This window comes from Lampris incognitus, chromosome 2 (genome assembly GCF_029633865.1).
Source record: "Lampris incognitus isolate fLamInc1 chromosome 2, fLamInc1.hap2, whole genome shotgun sequence".
Lineage (NCBI taxonomy): Eukaryota > Metazoa > Chordata > Actinopteri > Lampriformes > Lampridae > Lampris > Lampris incognitus.
In genome coordinates, this window is record NC_079212.1 from 151,005,362 (window position 1) to 151,029,948 (window position 24,587).

Here is a 24,587-nt window from a genome sequence, read left to right on the forward strand (position 1 = left end):
ATAAGAAGGCTGAACATGTAGGCCTGTGCATAGTTACCTATTCATGTGAAAAATCTGAAAACGTGAAATAGTAATAAAACCATGTGGCGCTTATGTAGTCCCACAGATTTTTCTTCATCGGTATTGCACCGGCCCTCCTCCATAAGACCACCTGTCAAGTGGCCCCCAGGTAATATGAGCTTGAGACCCTTGGTCTAGGGTAAGCTTATGCAGCCCCCTCTCTAAGTAACACAAGGTTATGAAGAGATGGGGTATTACACGGGGCCACCTCGTAGTGTACCTGCCTTGCCCTGTATTCAGCAATGTAGTGTTGTTGGTCTTGCCAGTGGACTTGCTCACTCCTTCTATTTTTTATCAAAAAAGATCTGCTGGTTCAGCATCCGGCAGTACAATGAACTTGAGTGTGTGTGTGTGTGTGTGTGTGTGTGTGTGCATGTGTAGCTGACTGAAAACAGGCAAAAAGGGGCTTCTGGATCCTCATCTATGCCTATGGTAAGTTCACGTGACCCCATCTCAGAGAAACAGTTTCTAAAGACAAGGAGCCACAAATGAAGCTACCCCCCCCCCAGTGAAAGACAGTACTGCTGATGATACTCCCCTTCCCCATTCACATAAGTCCATATACATACACATACCCCCCTCCCCCCGTGAGAGACGGTACTGCTGCTGATACTCCCCTTCCCCATTCACATAAGTCCATATACATACACATACCCCCCCCAGTGAGAGACAGTACTGCTGATGATACTCCCCTTCCCCATTCACATAAGTCCATATACATACACATACCCCCCCCCCCAGTGAAAGACAGTACTGCTGCTGATACTCCCCTTCCCCATTCACATAAGTCCATATACATACACATACCCCCCTCCCCCCGTGAGAGACGGTACTGCTGCTGATACTCCCCTTCCCCATTCACATAAGTCCATATACATACACATACCCCCCCCAGTGAGAGACAGTACTGCTGATGATACTCCCCTTCCCCATTCACATAAGTCCATATACATACACATACCCCCCTCCCCCCGTGAGAGACGGTACTGCTGATAATATTCCCCTTCCCCATTCACATAAGTCCATATACATACACATACCCCCCTCCCCCCGTGAGAGACGGTACTGCTGATAATATTCCCCTTCCCCATTCACATAAGTCCATATACATACACATACCCCCCCCAGTGAGAGACAGTACTGCTGATGATACTCCCCTTCCCCATTCACATAAGTCCATATACATACACATACCCCCCCCAGTGAGAGACAGTACTGCTGATGATACTCCCCTTCCCCATTCACATAAGTCCATATACATACACATACCCCCCCCCCAGTGAAAGACAGTACTGCTGATGATATTCCCCTTCCCCATTCACATAAGTCCATATACATACACATACCCCCCCCAGTGAGAGACAGTACTGCTGATGATACTCCCCTTCCCCATTCACATAAGTCCATATACATACACATACCCCCCCCCCCAGTGAAAGACAGTACTGCTGATGATACTCCCCTTCCCCATTCACATAAGTCCATATACATACACATACCCCCCTCCCCCCGTGAGAGACGGTACTGCTGCTGATACTCCCCTTCCCCATTCACATCAGCCCATACACATACCCCCCCCCAGTGAGAGTCAGTACTGCTGATACTCCCCTTCCCCATTCACATCAGCCCATACACATACCCCCCCCCCAGTGAGTCAGTACTGATGATACTCCCCTTCCCCATTCACATCAGTCCATACACATACCCCCCCCCAGTGAGAGACAGTACTGCTGATACTCCCCTTCCCCATTCACATCAGCCCATACACATATCCCCCCCCCAGTAAGAGACAGTACTGCTGATACTCCCCTTCCCCATTCACATCAGCCCATACACATACCCCCCCCCCCAGTGAGAGACAGTACTGCTGATACTCCCCTTCCCCATTCACATCAGCCCATACACATACCCCCCCCCCAGTGAGAGACAGTACTGATGATACTCCCCTTCCCCATTCACATCAGCCCATACACATACCCCCCCCCCAGTGAGAGACAGTACTGCTGATGATACTCCCCTTCCCCATTCACATCAGCCCATACACATACCCCCCCCCCAGTGAGAGACAGTACTGCTGCTGATACTCCCCTTCCCCATTCACATCAGCCCATACACATACCCCCCCCCCAGTGAGAGACAGTACTGCTGATGATACTCCCCTTCCCCATTCACATCAGCCCATACACATCCCCCCCAGTAAGAGACAGTACTGCTGATGATACTCCCCTTCCCCATTCACATCAGTCCATACACATACCCCCCCCCCAGTGAGAGACAGTACTGCTGATGATACTCCCCTTCCCCATTCACATCAGCCCATACACATCCCCCCCCCAGTGAGTCAGTACTGATGATGATACTCCCCTTCCCCATTCACATCAGCCCATACACATCCCCCCCCCAGTGAGAGACAGTACTGCTGATGATACTCCCCTTCCCCATTCACATCAGCCCATACACATCCCCCCCCCAGTAAGAGAGAGTACTGCTGATGATACTCCCCTTCCCCATTCACATAAGTCCATATACATACACATACCCCCCCCAGTGAGAGACAGTACTGCTGATGATACTCCCCTTCCCCATTCACATAAGTCCATATACATACACATACCCCCCCCAGTGAGAGACAGTACTGCTGATGATACTCCCCTTCCCCATTCACATAAGTCCATATACATACACATACCCCCCCCCCAGTGAAAGACAGTACTGCTGATGATACTCCCCTTCCCCATTCACATAAGTCCATATACATACACATACCCCCCTCCCCCCGTGAGAGACGGTACTGCTGCTGATACTCCCCTTCCCCATTCACATCAGCCCATACACATACCCCCCCCCAGTGAGAGTCAGTACTGCTGATACTCCCCTTCCCCATTCACATCAGCCCATACACATACCCCCCCCCAGTGAGTCAGTACTGATGATACTCCCCTTCCCCATTCACATCAGTCCATACACATACCCCCCCCCCAGTGAGAGACAGTACTGCTGATACTCCCCTTCCCCATTCACATCAGCCCATACACATATCCCCCCCCCAGTAAGAGACAGTACTGCTGATACTCCCCTTCCCCATTCACATCAGCCCATACACATACCCCCCCCCCCCCAGTGAGAGACAGTACTGCTGATACTCCCCTTCCCCATTCACATCAGCCCATACACATACCCCCCCCCCAGTGAGAGACAGTACTGATGATACTCCCCTTCCCCATTCACATCAGCCCATACACATACCCCCCCCCCAGTGAGAGACAGTACTGCTGCTGATACTCCCCTTCCCCATTCACATCAGCCCATACACATACCCCCCCCCCAGTGAGAGACAGTACTGCTGATGATACTCCCCTTCCCCATTCACATCAGCCCATACACATCCCCCCCAGTAAGAGACAGTACTGCTGATGATACTCCCCTTCCCCATTCACATCAGTCCATACACATACCCCCCCCCAGTGAGAGACAGTACTGCTGATGATACTCCCCTTCCCCATTCACATCAGCCCATACACATCCCCCCCCCAGTGAGTCAGTACTGATGATGATACTCCCCTTCCCCATTCACATCAGCCCATACACATCCCCCCCCCAGTGAGAGACAGTACTGCTGATGATACTCCCCTTCCCCATTCACATCAGCCCATACACATCCCCCCCCCAGTAAGAGAGAGTACTGCTGATGATACTCCCCTTCCCCATTCACATCAGCCCATACACATACCCCCCCCCAGTGAGAGACAGTACTGCTGCTGATACTCCCCTTCCCCATTCACATCAGCCCATACACACCCCCCCCCCAGTGAGAGACAGTACTGCTGATGATACTCCCCTTCCCCATTCACATCAGCCCATACACATACCCCCCCCAGTAAGAGAGAGTACTGCTGATGATACTCCCCTTCCCCATTCACATCAGTCCATACACATACCCCCCCCCCAGTAAGAGAGAGTACTGCTGATGATACTCCCCTTCCCCATTCACATCAGTCCATACACATACCCCCCCCCCCAGTGAGTCAGTACTGATGATACTCCCCTTCCCCATTCACATCAGTCCATACACATACCCCCCCCCAGTGAGAGACAGTACTGCTGATACTCCCCTTCCCCATTCACATCAGCCCATACACATACCCCCCCCCCCAGTGAGAGACAGTACTGCTGATGATACTCCCCTTCCCCATTCACATCAGTCCATACACATACCCCCCCCCCAGTGAGAGTCAGTACTGCTGATACTCCCCTTCCCCATTCACATCAGTCCATACACATACCCCCCCCCAGTGAGAGTCAGTACTGCTGATACTCCCCTTCCCCATTCACATCAGTCCATACACATACCCCCCCCCCAGTGAGAGTCAGTACTGCTGATACTCCCCTTCCCCATTCACATCAGCCCATACACATACCCCCCCCCCCAGTGAGAGACAGTACTGCTGATGATACTCCCCTTCCCCATTCACATCAGTCCATACACATACCCCCCCCCCGTGAGTCAGTACTGATGATGATACTCCCCTTCCCCATTCACATCAGCCCATACACATACCCCCCCCCCAGTGAGAGACAGTACTGCTGATGATACTCCCCTTCCCCATTCACATCAGTCCATACACATACCCCCCCCCCCAGTGAGAGTCAGTACTGCTGATACTCCCCTTCCCCATTCACATCAGTCCATACACATACCCCCCCCCCCCAGTGAGTCAGTACTGATGATACTCCCCTTCCCCATTCACATCAGTCCATACACATACCCCCCCCCCCAGTAAGAGAGAGTACTGCTGATGATACTCCCCTTCCCCATTCACATCAGCCCATACACATACCCCCCCCCAGTGAGTCAGTACTGATGATACTCCCCTTCCCCATTCACATCAGTCCATACACATACCCCCCCCAGTGAGAGACAGTACTGCTGATGATACTCCCCTTCCCCATTCACATCAGTCCATACACATACCCCCCCCCCCCAGTGAGAGACAGTACTGCTGATACTCCCCTTCCCCATTCACATCAGTCCATACACATACCCCCCCCCCAGTGAGAGTCAGTACTGATGATACTCCCCTTCCCCATTCACATCAGTCCATACACATACCCCCCCCCCAGTGAGAGACAGTACTGATGATGATACTCCCCTTCCCCATTCACATCAGTCCATACACATACCCCCCCCCCCAGTGAGAGACAGTACTGATGATACTCCCCTTCCCCATTCACATCAGTCCATACACATACCCCCCCCCCAGTGAGAGACAGTACTGCTGATGATACTCCCCTTCCCCATTCACATCAGTCCATACACATACCCCCCCCCCAGTGAGAGTCAGTACTGCTGATACTCCCCTTCCCCATTCACATCAGCCCATACACATACCCCCCCCCCAGTGAGAGACAGTACTGCTGATACTCCCCTTCCCCATTCACATCAGCCCATACACATACCCCCCCCCCAGTGAGAGACAGTACTGCTGATGATACTCCCCTTCCCCATTCACATCAGTCCATACACATACCCCCCCCCCCCAGTGAGAGTAAGTACTGCTGATACTCCCCTTCCCCATTCACATCAGTCCATACACATACCCCCCCCCCCCAGTGAGAGTCAGTACTGCTGATACTCCCCTTCCCCATTCACATCAGTCCATGGGTAAGATTTTAAAGCTAATCACAAACCCGAGCAAATAAACGTGTCTTTGTCTGTGTTTACATATGACAAAGAGTGCACAATAGATTACAGAATAAACGAAAAACAAGTTTTCATTATACATTACAAATATCCCCGGAAATGTAGTCTTAGAGCACATTGACTAGCATAACACCTCCAGTGCCTAGCCAGGTGGCTAGCGTTAGCTCACCGCCGCCTGGACCGGCTCCTCTCCGCCGTCAGGCTCCAGCCAGTCCCGGCGTCCCTCGCTCCGGTGGGCGCCCATTAGGATATTGTTCCGACGAGGCCGCTTGATTCTAAATAACGTAATTTAACGTCAAGTCGTCTGCTAATCTGGAACCAACCCAGCCGAACCAACCGGAAAGTAGCAAGGGGAGTTGACGCCACCTAGCGGCTCAAGGAAACGGGTCAGACTGGTCGTTACGGCTGCAAGTAGAATCAGTCGTTACAACTACTCGGCAAATTGTCTTACAGATAAAAACACTAATTAATAAACGTGTCTGAAACGAATCAATTATTCAAAGAATGCCAGAGTGTCGTGTTGTCTTCACAGACCGTAGACGACGTTCCGGTAACCACCTAAAACGGCGCATGCGCAGATGCAGGTGGGTGTTACCCAGAGAGACGTTTATGTACCTTGGAGTCCGCCATGTTGGTAAGGGCACAGACCCCCCTGTCACAGACCCTATCGACGAGTACTGACACTGACCCTACTATTACTGACAGACCCTATCGACGAGTACTGACACAGACCCTATCGACGAGTACTGACACTGACCCTATCGACGAGTACTGACACTGACCCTACTATTACTGACAGACCCTATCGACGAGTACTGACACAGACACTATCGACGAGTACTGACACAGACCCTATCGACGAGTACTGACACTGACCCTATCGACGAGTACTGACACTGACCCTACTATTACTGACACAGACGTGTGACAGTAACCCTAAAACATTTACACCTGTAAAAAGGTTCAGTTAATACCCATTTTATTGTAAAGTGGTATTTTATACACAGAACTGAAAAGGTTTTATTGTAAAGTGGTATTTAATACACAGAACTGAAAAGGTTTTATTGTAAAGTGGTATTTTAAAAACAGAACTGAAAAGGTTTTATTGTAAAGTGGTATTTTATACACAGAACTGAAAATGTTTTATTGTAAAGCGGTATTTTATACGCAGAACTGAAAAGGTTTTACTGTAAAGCGGTATTTATACACAGAACTGAAAAGGTTGTATTGTAAAGCGGTATTTTATACACAGAACTGAAAAGGTTTTATTGTAAAGCGGTATTTTATACATAGAACTTAAAAGGTTTTATTGTAAAGCGGTATTTTATACAGAGAACTGAAAAGGTTTTATTGTAAAGTGGTATTTAATACACAGAACTGAAAAGGCTTTATTGTAAACTGGTATTTTATACACAGAACTGAAAAGGTTGTATTGTAAAGCGGTATTTTATACACAGAACTGAAAAGGTTTTATTGTAAAGTGGTATTTTATACACAGAACTGAAAAGGTTATATTGTAAAGCGGTATTTTATACACAGAACTGAAAAGCTTTTATTGTAAAGTGGTATTTTATACACAGAACTGAAAAGGTTTTATTGTAAAGCGGTATTTTATACACAGAACCGAAAAGGTTTTATTGTAAAGCGGTATTTTACACACAGACCTGAACAGGTTTTATTGTAAAGTGGTATTTTATACACAGAACTGAAAAGGTTTTATTGTAAAGCGGTATTTTATACACAGAACTGAAAAGGTTCTATTGTAAAGTGGTAATTTATACATAGAACTGAAAAGGTTTTATGGTAAAGCGGTATTTTATACACAGAACCGAAAAGGTTTTATTGTATAGCGGTAGTTTACACACAGAACTGAAAAGGTTTTATTGTAAAGTGGTATTTAATACAGAGAACTGAAAAGGTTTTATTGTAAAGTGGTATTTTATACACAGAAATGAAAAGGTTTTATTGTAAAGTGGTATTTTATACACAAACTGAAAAGATTTATTGTAAAGTGGTATTTTATACACAAACTGAAACGGTTTTATTGTAAAGTGGTATTTTACACACAGACCTGAAAAGCTTTTATTGTAAAGTGGTATTTTATACACAGAACTGAAAAGGTTTTATTGTAAAGCGGTATTTTATACACAGAACCGAAAAGGTTTTATTGTAAAGCGGTATTTTACACACAGACCTGAACAGGTTTTATTGTAAAGTGGTATTTTATACACAGAACTGAAAAGGTTTTATTGTAAAGCGGTATTTTATACACAGAACTGAAAAGCTTTTATTGTAAAGTGGTATTTTATACACAGAACTGAAAAGGTTTTATTGTAAAGCGGTATTTTATACACAGAACCGAAAAGGTTTTATTGTAAAGCGGTATTTTACACACAGACCTGAACAGGTTTTATTGTAAAGTGGTATTTTATACACAGAACTGAAAAGGTTTTATTGCAAAGCGGTATTTTATACACAGAACTGAAAAGGTTCTATTGTAAAGTGGTATTTTATACATAGAACTGAAAAGGTTTTATGGTAAAGCGGTATTTTATACACAGAACCGAAAAGGTTTTATTGTATAGCGGTAGTTTACACACAGAACTGAAAAGGTTTTATTGTAAAGTGGTATTTAATACAGAGAACTGAAAAGGTTTTATTGTAAAGTGGTATTTTATACACATAACTGAAAAGGTTTTATTGTAAAGTGGTATTTTATACACAAACTGAAAAGATTTATTGTAAAGTTGTATTTTATACACAGAACTGAAAAGGTTTTATTGTAAAGCGGTATTTTATACACAGAACTGAAAAGGTTTTATTGTAAAGTGGTATTTTACACACACACCTGAACAGGTTTTATTGTAAAGTGGTATTTTATACACAGAACTGAAAAGGTTTTATTGTAAAGTGGTATTTTATAAACAGAATTGAAAAGGTTTTATTGTAAAGCGGTATTTTATACACAGAACTGAAAAGGTTTTATTGTAAAGCGGTATTTTATACACAGAACTGAAAAGGTTTTATTGTAAAGCGGTATTTTATACACAGAACTGAAAAGGTTTATGTAAAGTGGTATTTTATACACAGAACTGAAAAGGTTTTATTGTAAAGTGGTATTTTACACACAGAACTGAAAATATTTTATTGTAAAGTGGTATTTTACACACAGAACTGAAAAGGTTTTATTGTAAAGTGGTATTTTATACGCAGAACTGAAAAGGTTTTATTGTAAAGTGGTATTTAATACACAGAACTGAACAGGTTTTATTGTAAAGTGGTATTTAATACACAGAACTGAAAAGGTTTTATTGTAAAGTGGTATTTTACACACAGAACTGAAAAGGTTTTATTGTAAAGTGGTATTTTATACACAGAACTGAAAAGTTTTTATTGTAAAGTGGTATTTAATACACAGAATTGAAAAGGTTTTATTGTAAAGTGGTATTTTATACACAGAACTGAAAAGGTTTTATTGTAAAGCGGTATTTTATACACAGAACTAAAAAAGGTTGTATTGTAAAGCGGTATTTTATACACAGAACTGAAAAGGTTTTATAGTAAAGCGGTATTTTATAAACAGAACTGAAAAGGTTTTATTGTAAAGTGGAATTTAATACACAGAACTGAAAAGGTTTTATTGTAAAGTGGTATTTTATACACAAACTGAAACGGTTTTATTGTAAAGTGGTATTTTACACACAGACCTGAAAAGCTTTTATTGTAAAGTGGTATTTTATACACAGAACTGAAAGAGTTTTATTGTAAAGCGGTATTTTATACACAGAACCGAAAAGGTTTTATTGTAAAGCGGTATTTTACACATAGACCTGAACAGGTTTTATTGTAAAGTGGTATTTTATACACAGAACTGAAAAGGTTTTATTGTAAAGCGGTATTTTATACACAGAACTGAAAAGGTTCTATTGTAAAGTGGTATTTTATACATAGAACTGAAAAGGTTTTATGGTAAAGCGGTATTTTATACACAGAACCGAAAAGGTTTTATTGTATAGCGGTATTTTACACACAGAACTGAAAAGGTTTTATTGTAAAGTGGTATTTAATACAGAGAACTGAAAAGGTTTTATTGTAAAGTGGTATTTAATACAGAGAACTGAAAAGGTTTTATTGTAAAGCGGTATTTTATACACAGAACTGAAAAGGTTTTATTGTAAAGCGGTATTTTATAAACAGAACTGAAAAGGCGTTATTGTAAAGTGGTATTTTATACACAGAACTGAAAAGGTTTTATTGTAAAGTGGTATTTTATACAGAGAACTGAAAATGTTTTATTGTAAAGCGGTATTTTATACACAGAACTGAAAAGGTTTTATTGTAAAGCGGTATTTTATAAACAGAACTGAAAAGGCTTTATTGTAAAGTGGTATTTAATACAGAGAACTGAATAGGTTTTATTGTAAAGCGGTATTTTATAAACAGAACTGAAAAGGTTTTATTGTAAAGTGGTATTTTATACACAAACTGAAACGGTTTTATTGTAAAGTGGTATTTTACACACAGACCTGAAAAGCTTTTATTGTAAAGTGGTATTTTATACACAGAACTGAAAAGGTTTTATTGTAAAGCGGTATTTTATACACAGAACCGAAAAGGTTTTATTGTAAAGCGGTTCTTTACACACAGACCTGAACAGGTTTTATTGTAAAGTGGTATTTTATACACAGAACTGAAAAGGTTTTATTGTAAAGCAGTATTTTATACACAGAACTGAAAAGGTTCTATTGTAAAGTGGTATTTTACACATAGAACTGAAAAGGTTTTATGGTAAAGCGGTATTTTATACACAGAACCGAAAAGGTTTTATTGTATAGCGGTATTTTACACACAGAACTGAAAAGGTTTTATTGTAAAGTGGTATTTTATACACAGAACTGAAAATGTTTTATTGTAAAGTGGTATTTTACACACAGACCTGAACAGGTTTTATTGTAAAGTGGTATTTTATACACAGAACTGAAAAGGTTTTATTGTAAAGTGGTATTTTATAAACAGAATTGAAAAGGTTTTATTGTAAAGTGGTATTTTATACACAGAACTGAAAAGGTTTTATTGTAAAGCGGTATTTTATACACAGAACTGAAAAGGTTTTATTGTAAAGCGGTATTTTATACACAGAACTGAAAAGGTTTTATGTAAAGTGGTATTTTATACACAGAACTGAAAAGGTTTTATTGTAAAGTGGTATTTTACACACAGAACTGAAAATATTTTATTGTAAAGTGGTATTTTACACACAGAACTGAAAAGGTTCTATTGTAAAGTGGTATTTTATACATAGAACTGAAAAGGTTCTATTGTAAAGTGGTATTTTATACATAGAACTGAAAAGGTTTTATTGTAAAGCGGTATTTTATACACAGAACTGAAAAGGTTTTATTGTAAAGCGGTATTTTATAAACAGAACTGAAAAGGCGTTATTGTAAAGTGGTATTTTATACAGAGAACTGAAAATGTTTTATTGTAAAGCGGTATTTTATACACAGAACTGAAAAGGTTTTATTGTAAAGCGGTATTTTATAAACAGAACTGAAAAGGCTTTATTGTAAAGTGGTATTTAATACAGAGAACTGAATAGGTTTTATTGTAAAGCGGTATTTTATAAACAGAACTGAAAAGGTTTTATTGTAAAGTGGTATTTTATACACAAACTGAAACGGTTTTATTGTAAAGTGGTATTTTACACACAGACCTGAAAAGCTTTTATTGTAAAGTGGTATTTTATACACAGAACTGAAAAGGTTTTATTGTAAAGCGGTATTTTATACACAGAACCGAAAAGGTTTTATTGTAAAGCGGTTCTTTACACACAGACCTGAACAGGTTTTATTGTAAAGTGGTATTTTATACACAGAACTGAAAAGGTTTTATTGTAAAGCAGTATTTTATACACAGAACTGAAAAGGTTCTATTGTAAAGTGGTATTTTACACATAGAACTGAAAAGGTTTTATGGTAAAGCGGTATTTTATACACAGAACCGAAAAGGTTTTATTGTATAGCGGTATTTTACACACAGAACTGAAAAGGTTTTATTGTAAAGTGGTATTTTATACACAGAACTGAAAATGTTTTATTGTAAAGTGGTATTTTACACACAGACCTGAACAGGTTTTATTGTAAAGTGGTATTTTATACACAGAACTGAAAAGGTTTTATTGTAAAGTGGTATTTTATAAACAGAATTGAAAAGGTTTTATTGTAAAGTGGTATTTTATACACAGAACTGAAAAGGTTTTATTGTAAAGCGGTATTTTATACACAGAACTGAAAAGGTTTTATTGTAAAGCGGTATTTTATACACAGAACTGAAAAGGTTTTATGTAAAGTGGTATTTTATACACAGAACTGAAAAGGTTTTATTGTAAAGTGGTATTTTACACACAGAACTGAAAATATTTTATTGTAAAGTGGTATTTTACACACAGAACTGAAAAGGTTTTATTGTAAAGTGGTATTTTATACGCAGAACTGAAAAGGTTTTATTGTAAAGTGGTATTTAATACACAGAACTGAACAGGTTTTATTGTAAAGTGGTATTTAATACACAGAACTGAAAAGGTTTTATTGTAAAGTGGTATTTTACACACAGAACTGAAAAGGTTTTATTGTAAAGTGGTATTTTATACACAGAACTGAAAAGTTTTTATTGTAAAGTGGTATTTAATACACAGAATTGAAAAGGTTTTATTGTAAAGTGGTATTTTATAAACAGAACTGAAAAGGTTTTATTGTAAAGCGGTATTTTATACATAGAACTTAAAAGGTTTTATTGTAAAGCGGTATTTTATACAGAGAACTGAAAAGGTTTTATTGTAAAGTGGTATTTAATACACAGAACTGAAAAGGCTTTATTGTAAAGTGGTATTTTATACACAGAACTGAAAAGGTTTTATTGTAAAGTGGTATTTTACACACAGACCTGAACAGGTTTTATTGTAAAGTGGTATTTTATACACAGAACTGAAAAGGTTTTATTGTAAAGTGGTATTTTATAAACAGAATTGAAAAGGTTTTATGTAAAGTGGTATTTTATACACAGAACTGAAAAGGTTTTATTGTGAGTGGGATTTTACACACAGAACTGAAAATATTTTATTGTAAAGTGGTATTTTACACACAGAACTGAAAAGGTTTTATTGTAAAGTGGTATTTTATACGCAGAACTGAAAAGGTTTTATTGTAAAGTGGTATTTAATACACAGAACTGAACAGGTTTTATTGTAAAGTGGTATTTAATACACAGAACTGAAAAGGTTTTATTGTAAAGTGGTATTTTACCCACAGAACTGAAAAGGTTTTATTGTAAAGTGGTATTTTATACACAGAACTGAAAAGGTTTTATTGTGAAGTGGTATTTAATACACAGAATTGAAAAGGTTTTATTGTAAAGTGGTATTTTATAAACAGAACTGAAAAGGTTTTATTGTAAAGCGGTATTTTATACATAGAACTTAAAAGGTTTTATTGTAAAGCGGTATTTTATACAGAGAACTGAAAAGGTTTTATTGTAAAGTGGTATTTAATACACAGAACTGAAAAGGCTTTATTGTAAAGTGGTATTTTATACACAGAACTGAAAAGGTTTTATTGTAAAGTGGTATTTTACACACAGAACTGAAAAGGTTTTATTGTAAAGTGGTATTTAATACACAGAATTGAAAAGGTTTTATTGTAAAGTGGTATTTTGTACACAGAACTGAAAAGGTTTTATTGTAAAGCGGTATTTTATACACAGAACTGAAAAGGTTCTATTGTAAAGTGGTAATTTATACATAGAACTGAAAAGGTTTTATGGTAAAGCGGTATTTTATACACAGAACCGAAAAGGTTTTATTGTATAGCGGTAGTTTACACACAGAACTGAAAAGGTTTTATTGTAAAGTGGTATTTAATACAGAGAACTGAAAAGGTTTTATTGTAAAGTGGTATTTTATACACAGAACTGAAAAGGTTTTATTGTAAAGTGGTATTTTATACACAAACTGAAAAGATTTATTGTAAAGTGGTATTTTATACACAAACTGAAACGGTTTTATTGTAAAGTGGTATTTTACACACAGACCTGAAAAGCTTTTATTGTAAAGTGGTATTTTATACACAGAACTGAAAAGGTTTTATTGTAAAGCGGTATTTTATACGCAGAACCGAAAAGGTTTTATTGTAAAGCGGTATTTTACACACAGACCTGAACAGGTTTTATTGTAAAGTGGTATTTTATACACAGAACTGAAAAGGTTTTATTGTAAAGCGGTATTTTATACACAGAACTGAAAAGCTTTTATTGTAAAGTGGTATTTTATACACAGAACTGAAAAGGTTTTATTGTAAAGCGGTATTTTATACACAGAACCGAAAAGGTTTTATCGTAAAGCGGTATTTTACACACAGACCTGAACAGGTTTTATTGTAAAGTGGTATTTTATACACAGAACTGAAAAGGTTTTATTGTAAAGCGGTATTTTATACACAGAATTGAAAAGGTTCTATTGTAAAGTGGTATTTTATACATAGAACTGAAAAGGTTTTATGGTAAAGCGGTATTTTATACACAGAACCGAAAAGGTTTTATTGTATAGCGGTAGTTTACACACAGAACTGAAAAGGTTTTATTGTAAAGTGGTATTTAATACAGAGAACTGAAAAGGTTTTATTGTAAAGTGGTATTTTATACACATAACTGAAAAGGTTTTATTGTAAAGTGGTATTTTATACACAAACTGAAAAGATTTATTGTAAAGTTGTATTTTATACACAGAACTGAAAAGGTTTTATTGTAAAGCGGTATTTTATACACAGAACTGAAAAGGTTTTATTGTAAAGTGGTATTTTACACACACACCTGAACAGGTTTTATTGTAAAGTGGTATTTTATACACAGAACTGAAAAGGTTTTATTGTAAAGTGGTATTTTATAAACAGAATTGAAAAGGTTTTATTGTAAAGCGGTATTTTATACACAGAACTGAAAAGGTTTTATTGTAAAGCGGTATTTTATACACAGAACTGAAAAGGTTTTATTGTAAAGCGGTATTTTATACACAGAACTGAAAAGGTTTTATGTAAAGTGGTATTTTATACACAGAACTGAAAAGGTTTTATTGTAAAGTGGTATTTTACACACAGAACTGAAAATATTTTATTGTAAAGTGGTATTTTACACACAGAACTGAAAAGGTTTTATTGTAAAGTGGTATTTTATACGCAGAACTGAAAAGGTTTTATTGTAAAGTGGTATTTAATACACAGAACTGAACAGGTTTTATTGTAAAGTGGTATTTAATACACAGAACTGAAAAGGTTTTATTGTAAAGTGGTATTTTACACACAGAACTGAAAAGGTTTTATTGTAAAGTGGTATTTTATACACAGAACTGAAAAGTTTTTATTGTAAAGTGGTATTTAATACACAGAATTGAAAAGGTTTTATTGTAAAGTGGTATTTTATACACAGAACTGAAAAGGTTTTATTGTAAAGCGGTATTTTATACACAGAACTAAAAAAGGTTGTATTGTAAAGCGGTATTTTATACACAGAACTGAAAAGGTTTTATAATAAAGCGGTATTTTATAAACAGAACTGAAAAGGTTTTATTGTAAAGTGGAATTTTATACACAGAACTGAAAAGGTTTTATTGTAAAGTGGTATTTTATACACAAACTGAAACGGTTTTATTGTAAAGTGGTATTTTACACACAGACCTGAAAAGCTTTTATTGTAAAGTGGTATTTTATACACAGAACTGAAAAGGTTTTATTGTAAAGCGGTATTTTATACACAGAACCGAAAAGGTTTTATTGTAAAGCGGTATTTTACACACAGACCTGAACAGGTTTTATTGTAAAGTGGTATTTTATACACAGAACTGAAAAGGTTTTATTGTAAAGCGGTATTTTATACACAGAACTGAAAAGGTTCTATTGTAAAGTGGTATTTTATACATAGAACTGAAAAGGTTTTATGGTAAAGCGGTATTTTATACACAGAACCGAAAAGGTTTTATTGTATAGCGGTATTTTACACACAGAACTGAAAAGGTTTTATTGTAAAGTGGTATTTAATACAGAGAACTGAAAAGGTTTTATTGTAAAGTGGTATTTAATACAGAGAACTGAAAAGGTTTTATTGTAAAGCGGTATTTTATACACAGAACTGAAAAGGTTTTATTGTAAAGCGGTATTTTATAAACAGAACTGAAAAGGCGTTATTGTAAAGTGGTATTTTATACACAGAACTGAAAAGGTTTTATTGTAAAGTGGTATTTTATACAGAGAACTGAAAATGTTTTATTGTAAAGCGGTATTTTATACACAGAACTGAAAAGGTTTTATTGTAAAGCGGTATTTTATAAACAGAACTGAAAAGGCTTTATTGTAAAGTGGTATTTAATACAGAGAACTGAATAGGTTTTATTGTAAAGCGGTATTTTATAAACAGAACTGAAAAGGTTTTATTGTAAAGTGGTATTTTATACACAAACTGAAACGGTTTTATTGTAAAGTGGTATTTTACACACAGACCTGAAAAGCTTTTATTGTAAAGTGGTATTTTATACACAGAACTGAAAAGGTTTTATTGTAAAGCGGTATTTTATACACAGAACCGAAAAGGTTTTATTGTAAAGCGGTTCTTTACACACAGACCTTAACAGGTTTTATTGTAAAGTGGTATTTTATACACAGAACTGAAAAGGTTTTATTGTAAAGCAGTATTTTATACACAGAACTGAAAAGGTTCTATTGTAAAGTGGTATTTTACACATAGAACTGAAAAGGTTTTATGGTAAAGCGGTATTTTATACACAGAACCGAAAAGGTTTTATTGTATAGCGGTATTTTACACACAGAACTGAAAAGGTTTTATTGTAAAGTGGTATTTTATACACAGAACTGAAAATGTTTTATTGTAAAGTGGTATTTTACACACAGACCTGAACAGGTTTTATTGTAAAGTGGTATTTTATACACAGAACTGAAAAGGTTTTATTGTAAAGTGGTATTTTATAAACAGAATTGAAAAGGTTTTATTGTAAAGTGGTATTTTATACACAGAACTGAAAAGGTTTTATTGTAAAGCGGTATTTTATACACAGAACTGAAAAGGTTTTATTGTAAAGCGGTATTTTATACACAGAACTGAAAAGGTTTTATGTAAAGTGGTATTTTATACACAGAACTGAAAAGGTTTTATTGTAAAGTGGTATTTTACACACAGAACTGAAAATATTTTATTGTAAAGTGGTATTTTACACACAGAACTGAAAAGGTTTTATTGTAAAGTGGTATTTTATACGCAGAACTGAAAAGGTTTTATTGTAAAGTGGTATTTAATACACAGAACTGAACAGGTTTTATTGTAAAGTGGTATTTAATACACAGAACTGAAAAGGTTTTATTGTAAAGTGGTATTTTACACACAGAACTGAAAAGGTTTTATTGTAAAGTGGTATTTTATACACAGAACTGAAAAGTTTTTATTGTAAAGTGGTATTTAATACACAGAATTGAAAAGGTTTTATTGTAAAGTGGTATTTTATAAACAGAACTGAAAAGGTTTTATTGTAAAGCGGTATTTTATACATAGAACTTAAAAGGTTTTATTGTAAAGCGGTATTTTATACAGAGAACTGAAAAGGTTTTATTGTAAAGTGGTATTTAATACACAGAACTGAAAAGGCTTTATTGTAAAGTGGTATTTTATACACAGAACTGAAAAGGTTTTATTGTAAAGTGGTATTTTACACACAGACCTGAACAGGTTTTATTGTAAAGTGGTATTTTATACACAGAACTGAAAAGGTTTTATTGTAAAGTGGTATTTTATAAACAGAATTGAAAAGGTTTTATGTAAAGTGGTATTTTAGACACAGAACTGAAAAGGTTTTATTGTGAGTGGGATTTTACACACAGAACTGAAAAGGTTTTATTGTAAAGTGGTATTTTATACGCAGAACTGAAAAGGTTTTATTGTAAAGTGGTATTTAATACACAGAACTGAACAGGTTTTATTGTAAAGTGGTATTTAATACACAGAACTTAAAAGGTTTTATTGTAAAGTGGTATTTTACCCACAGAACTGAAAAGGTTTTATTGTAAAGTGGTATTTTATACACAGAACTGAAAAGGTTTTATTGTAAAGTGGTATTTAATACACAGAATTGAAAAGGTTTTATTGTAAAGTGGTATTTTATAAACAGAACTGAAAAGGTTTTATTGTAAAGCGGTATTTTATACATAGAACTTAAAAGGTTTTATTGTAAAGCGGTATTTTATACAGAGAACTGAAAAGGTTTTATTGTAAAGTGGTATTTAATACACAGAACTGAAAAGGCTTTATTGTAAAGTGGTATTTTATACACAGAACTGAAAAGGTTTTATTGTAAAGTGGTATTTTACACACAGAACTGAAAAGGTTTTATTGTAAAGTGGTATTTTATACACAGAACTGAAAAGGTTTTATTGTAAAGTGGTATTTAATACACAGAATTGAAAAGGTTTTATTGTAAAGTGGTATTTTGTACACAAACTGGAAAGGTTTTATTGTAAAGTGGTATTTAATACACAGAACTGAAAAGGTTTTATTGTAAAGCGGTATTTTATACACAGAACTAAAAAAGGTTGTATTGTAAAGCGGTATTTTATACACAGAACTGAAAAGGTTTTATTGTAAAGCGGTATTTTATAAACAGAACTGAAAAGGTTTTATTGTAAAGTGGAATTTAATACACAGAACTGAAAAGGTTTTATTGTAAAGTGGTATTTTATACACAAACTGAAACGGTTTTATTGTAAAGTGGTATTTTACACACAGACCTGAAAAGCTTTTATTGTAAAGTGGTATTTTATACACAGAACTGAAAAGGTTTTATTGTAAAGCGGTATTTTATACACAGAACCGAAAAGGTTTTATTGTAAAGCGGTATTTACACACAGACCTGAACAGGTTTTATTGTAAAGTGGTATTTTATACACAGAACTGAAAAGGTTTTATTGTAAAGCGGTATTTTATACACAGAACTGAAAAGGTTCTATTGTAAAGTGGTATTTTATACATAGAACTGAAAAGGTTTTATGGTAAAGCGGTATTTTATACACAGAACCGAAAAGGTTTTATTGTATAGCGGTATTTTACACACAGAACTGAAAAGGTTTTATTGTAAAGTGGTATTTAATACAGAGAACTGAAAAGGTTTTATTGTAAAGTGGTATTTAATACAGAGAACTGAAAAGGTTTTATTGTAAAGCGGTATTTTATACACAGAACTGAAAAGGTTTTATTGTAAAGCGGTATTTTATAAACAGAACTGAAAAGGCTTTATTGTAAAGCGGTATTTTATACACAGAACTGAAAAGGTTTTATTGTAAAGTGGTATTTTATACACAGAACTGAAAATGTTTTATTGTAAAGCGGTATTTTATACACAGAACTGAAAAGGTTTTATTGTAAAGCGGTATTTTATAAACAGAACTGAAAAGGCTTTATTGTAAAGTGGTATTTAATACAGGGAACTGAAAAGGTTTTATTGTAAAGCGGTATTTTATAAACAGAACTGAAAAGGTTTTATTGTAAAGTGGAATTTAATACACAGAACTGAAAAGGTTTTATTGTAAAGTGGTATTTTATACACAAACTGAAACGGTTTTATTGTAAAGTGGTATTTTACACACAGACCTGAAAAGCTTTTATTGTAAAGTGGTATTTTATACACAGAACTGAAAAGGTTTTATTGTAAAGCGGTATTTTATACACAGAACCGAAAAGGTTTTATTGTAAAGCGGTATTTTACACACAGACCTGAACAGGTTTTATTGTAAAGTGGTATTTTATACACAGAACTGAAAAGGTTTTATTGTAAAGCGGTATTTTATACACAGAACTGAAAAGGTTCTATTGTAAAGTGGTATTTTATACATAGAACTGAAAAGGTTTTATGGTAAAGCGGTATTTTATACACAGAACCGAAAAGGGTTTATTGTATAGCGGTATTTTACACACAGAACTGAAAAGGTTTTATTGTAAAGTGGTATTTAATACAGAGAACTGAAAAGGTTTTATTGTAAAGTGGTATTTTATACACAGAACTGAAAAGGTTTTATTGTAAAGTGGTATTTTATACACAAACTGAAAAGATTCATTGTAAAGTGGTATTTTATACACAGAACTGATAAGGTTTTATTGTAAAGCGATATTTTATACACAGAACTGAAAAGGTTTTATTGTAAAGTGGTATTTTACACACAGACCTGAACAGGTTTTATTGTAAAGTGGTATTTTATACACAGAACTGAAAAGGTTTTATTGTAAAGTGGTATTTTATAAACAGAATTGAAAAGGTTTTATTGTAAAGTGGTATTTTATACACAGAACTGAAAAGGTTTTATTGTATAGCGGTATTTTATACACAGAACTGAAAAGGTTTTATTGTACAGCGGATTTTATACAGAGAACTGAAAAGGTTTTATTGTAAAGTGGTATTTAATACACAGAACTGAAAAGGCTTTATTGTAAAGTGGTATTTTACATACAGACCTGAACAGGTTTTATTGTAAAGTGGTATTTTATACACAGAACTGAAAAGGTTTTATTGTAAAGTGGTATTTTATAATCAGAATTGAAAAGGTTTTATGTAAAGTGGTATTTTATACACAGAACTGAAAAGGTTTTATTGTAAAGTGGTATTTTACACACAGAACTGAAAATATTTTATTGTAAAGTGGTATCTAATACACAGAACTGAAAAGGCTTTATTGTAAAGTGGTATTTTATACACAGAACTGAAAAGGTTTTATTGTAAAGTGGTATTTTACACACAGAACTGAAAAGGTTTTATTGTAAAGTGGTATTTAATACAGAGAACTGAAAAGGTTTTATTGTAAAGCGGTATTTTATACACAGAACTGAAAAGGTTTTATTGTAAAGCGGTATTTTATAAACAGAACTGAAAAGGCTTTATTGTAAAGCGGTATTTTATACACAGAACTGATAAGGTTTTATTGTAAAGTGGTATTTTATACACAGAACTGAAAATGTTTTATTGTAAAGCGGTATTTTATACACAGAACTGAAAAGGTTTTATTGTAAAGCGGTATTTTATAAACAGAACTGAAAAGGCTTTATTGTAAAGTGGTATTTAATACAGGGAACCGAAAAGGTTTTATTGTAAAGCGGTATTTTTTAAACAGAACTGAAAAGGTTTTATTGTAAAGTGGAATTTAATACACAGAACTGAAAAGGTTTTATTGTAAAGTGGTATTTTATACACAAACTGAAACGGTTTTATTGTAAAGTGGTATTTTACACACAGACCTGAAAAGCTTTTATTGTAAAGTGGTATTTTATACACAGAACTGAAAAGGTTTTATTGTAAAGCGGTATTTTATACACAGAACCGAAAAGGTTTTATTGTAAAGCGGTATTTTACACACAGACCTGAACAGGTTTTATTGTAAAGTGGTATTTTATACACAGAACTGAAAAGGTTTTATTGTAAAGCGGTATTTTATACACAGAACTGAAAAGGTTCTATTGTAAAGTGGTATTTTATACATAGAACTGAAAAGGTTTTATGGTAAAGCGGTATTTTATACACAGAACCGAAAAGGGTTTATTGTATAGCGGTATTTTACACACAGAACTGAAAAGGTTTTATTGTAAAGTGGTATTTAATACAGAGAACTGAAAAGGTTTTATTGTAAAGTGGTATTTTATACACAGAACTGAAAAGGTTTTATTGTAAAGTGGTATTTTATACACAAACTGAAAAGATTCATTGTAAAGTGGTATTTTATACACAGAACTGATAAGGTTTTATTGTAAAGCGATATTTTATACAGAGAACTGAAAAGGTTTTATTGTAAAGTGGTATTTTACACACAGACCTGAACAGGTTTTATTGTAAAGTGGTATTTTATACACAGAACTGAAAAGGTTTTATTGTAAAGTGGTATTTTATAAACAGAATTGAAAAGGTTTTATTGTAAAGTGGTATTTTATACACAGAACTGAAAAGGTTTTATTGTATAGCGGTATTTTATACACAGAACTGAAAAGGTTTTATTGTACAGCGGATTTTATACAGAGAACTGAAAAGGTTTTATTGTAAAGTGGTATTTAATACACAGAACTGAAAAGGCTTTATTGTAAAGTGGTATTTTACATACACACCTGAACAGGTTTTATTGTAAAGTGGTATTTAATACAGAGAACTGAAAAGGTTTTATTGTAAAGCGGTATTTTATACACAGAACTGAAAAGGTTTTATTGTAAAGCGGTATTTTATAAACAGAACTGAAAAGGCTTTATTGTAAAGCGGTATTTTATACACAGAACTGAAAAGGTTTTATTGTAAAGTGGTATTTTATACACAGAACTGAAAATGTTTTATTGTAAAGCGGTATTTTATACACAGAACTGAAAAGGTTTTATTGTAAAGCGGTATTTTATAAACAGAACTGAAAAGGCTTTATTGTAAAGTGGTATTTAATACAGGGAACTGAAAAGGTTTTATTGTAAAGCGGTATTTTATAAACAGAACTGAAAAGGTTTTATTGTAAAGTGGAATTTAATACACAGAACTGAAAAGGTTTTATTGTAAAGTGGTATTTTATACACAAACTGAAACGGTTTTATTGTAAAGTGGTATTTTACACACAGACCTGAAAAGCTTTTATTGTAAAGTGGTATTTTATACACAGAACTGAAAAGGTTTTATTGTAAAGCGGTATTTTATACACAGAACCGAAAAGGTTTTATTGTAAAGCGGTATTTTACACACAGACCTGAACAGGTTTTATTGTAAAGTGGTATTTTATACACAGAACTGAAAAGGTTTTATTGTAAAGCGGTATTTTATACACAGAACTGAAAAGGTTCTATTGTAAAGTGGTATTTTATACATAGAACTGAAAAGGTTTTATGGTAAAGCGGTATTTTATACACAGAACCGAAAAGGGTTTATTGTATAGCGGTATTTTACACACAGAACTGAAAAGGTTTTATTGTAAAGTGGTATTTAATACAGAGAACTGAAAAGGTTTTATTGTAAAGTGGTATTTTATACACAGAACTGAAAAGGTTTTATTGTAAAGTGGTATTTTATACACAAACTGAAAAGATTCATTGTAAAGTGGTATTTTATACACAGAACTGATAAGGTTTTATTGTAAAGCGATATTTTATACACAGAACTGAAAAGGTTTTATTGTAAAGTGGTATTTTACACACAGACCTGAACAGGTTTTATTGTAAAGTGGTATTTTATACACAGAACTGAAAAGGTTTTATTGTAAAGTGGTATTTTATAAACAGAATTGAAAAGGTTTTATTGTAAAGTGGTATTTTATACACAGAACTGAAAAGGTTTTATTGTATAGCGGTATTTTATACACAGAACTGAAAAGGTTTTATTGTACAGCGGATTTTATACAGAGAACTGAAAAGGTTTTATTGTAAAGTGGTATTTAATACACAGAACTGAAAAGGCTTTATTGTAAAGTGGTATTTTACATACAGACCTGAACAGGTTTTATTGTAAAGTGGTATTTTATACACAGAACTGAAAAGGTTTTATTGTAAAGTGGTATTTTATAATCAGAATTGAAAAGGTTTTATGTAAAGTGGTATTTTATACACAGAACTGAAAAGGTTTTATTGTAAAGTGGTATTTTACACACAGAACTGAAAATATTTTATTGTAAAGTGGTATCTAATACACAGAACTGAAAAGGCTTTATTGTAAAGTGGTATTTTATACACAGAACTGAAAAGGTTTTATTGTAAAGTGGTATTTTACACACAGAACTGAAAAGGTTTTATTGTAAAGTGGTATTTAATACAGAGAACTGAAAAGGTTTTATTGTAAAGCGGTATTTTATACACAGAACTGAAAAGGTTTTATTGTAAAGCGGTATTTTATAAACAGAACTGAAAAGGCTTTATTGTAAAGCGGTATTTTATACACAGAACTGAAAAGGTTTTATTGTAAAGTGGTATTTTATACACAGAACTGAAAATGTTTTATTGTAAAGCGGTATTTTATACACAGAACTGAAAAGGTTTTATTGTAAAGCGGTATTTTATAAACAGAACTGAAAAGGCTTTATTGTAAAGTGGTATTTAATACAGGGAACCGAAAAGGTTTTATTGTAAAGCGGTATTTTTTAAACAGAACTGAAAAGGTTTTATTGTAAAGTGGAATTTAATACACAGAACTGAAAAGGTTTTATTGTAAAGTGGTATTTTATACACAAACTGAAACGGTTTTATTGTAAAGTGGTATTTTACACACAGACCTGAAAAGCTTTTATTGTAAAGTGGTATTTTATACACAGAACTGAAAAGGTTTTATTGTAAAGCGGTATTTTATACACAGAACCGAAAAGGTTTTATTGTAAAGCGGTATTTTACACACAGACCTGAACAGGTTTTATTGTAAAGTGGTATTTTATACACAGAACTGAAAAGGTTTTATTGTAAAGCGGTATTTTATACACAGAACTGAAAAGGTTCTATTGTAAAGTGGTATTTTATACATAGAACTGAAAAGGTTTTATGGTAAAGCGGTATTTTATACACAGAACCGAAAAGGGTTTATTGTATAGCGGTATTTTACACACAGAACTGAAAAGGTTTTATTGTAAAGTGGTATTTAATACAGAGAACTGAAAAGGTTTTATTGTAAAGTGGTATTTTATACACAGAACTGAAAAGGTTTTATTGTAAAGTGGTATTTTATACACAAACTGAAAAGATTCATTGTAAAGTGGTATTTTATACACAGAACTGATAAGGTTTTATTGTAAAGCGA

The 24,587-nt window shown here is 34.9% G+C and overlaps 1 protein-coding gene across 1 annotated transcript in view; it reads right to left on the reverse strand.

Moving 5' to 3' along the window:
• The window catches only part of LOC130107480 (deoxynucleotidyltransferase terminal-interacting protein 1), a 56,137-nt gene extending 49,831 nt beyond the window's left edge, over positions 1-6,306 (reverse strand). The window contains exon 1 of the mRNA XM_056274105.1: positions 5,931-6,306. Within this exon, the coding sequence (XP_056130080.1) occupies positions 5,931-6,005 (75 nt within the window). The 5' untranslated portion in view covers positions 6,006-6,306. The remainder of the gene's footprint in view (positions 1-5,930) is intronic.
• Positions 6,307-24,587: the final 18,281 nt, after the last annotated feature.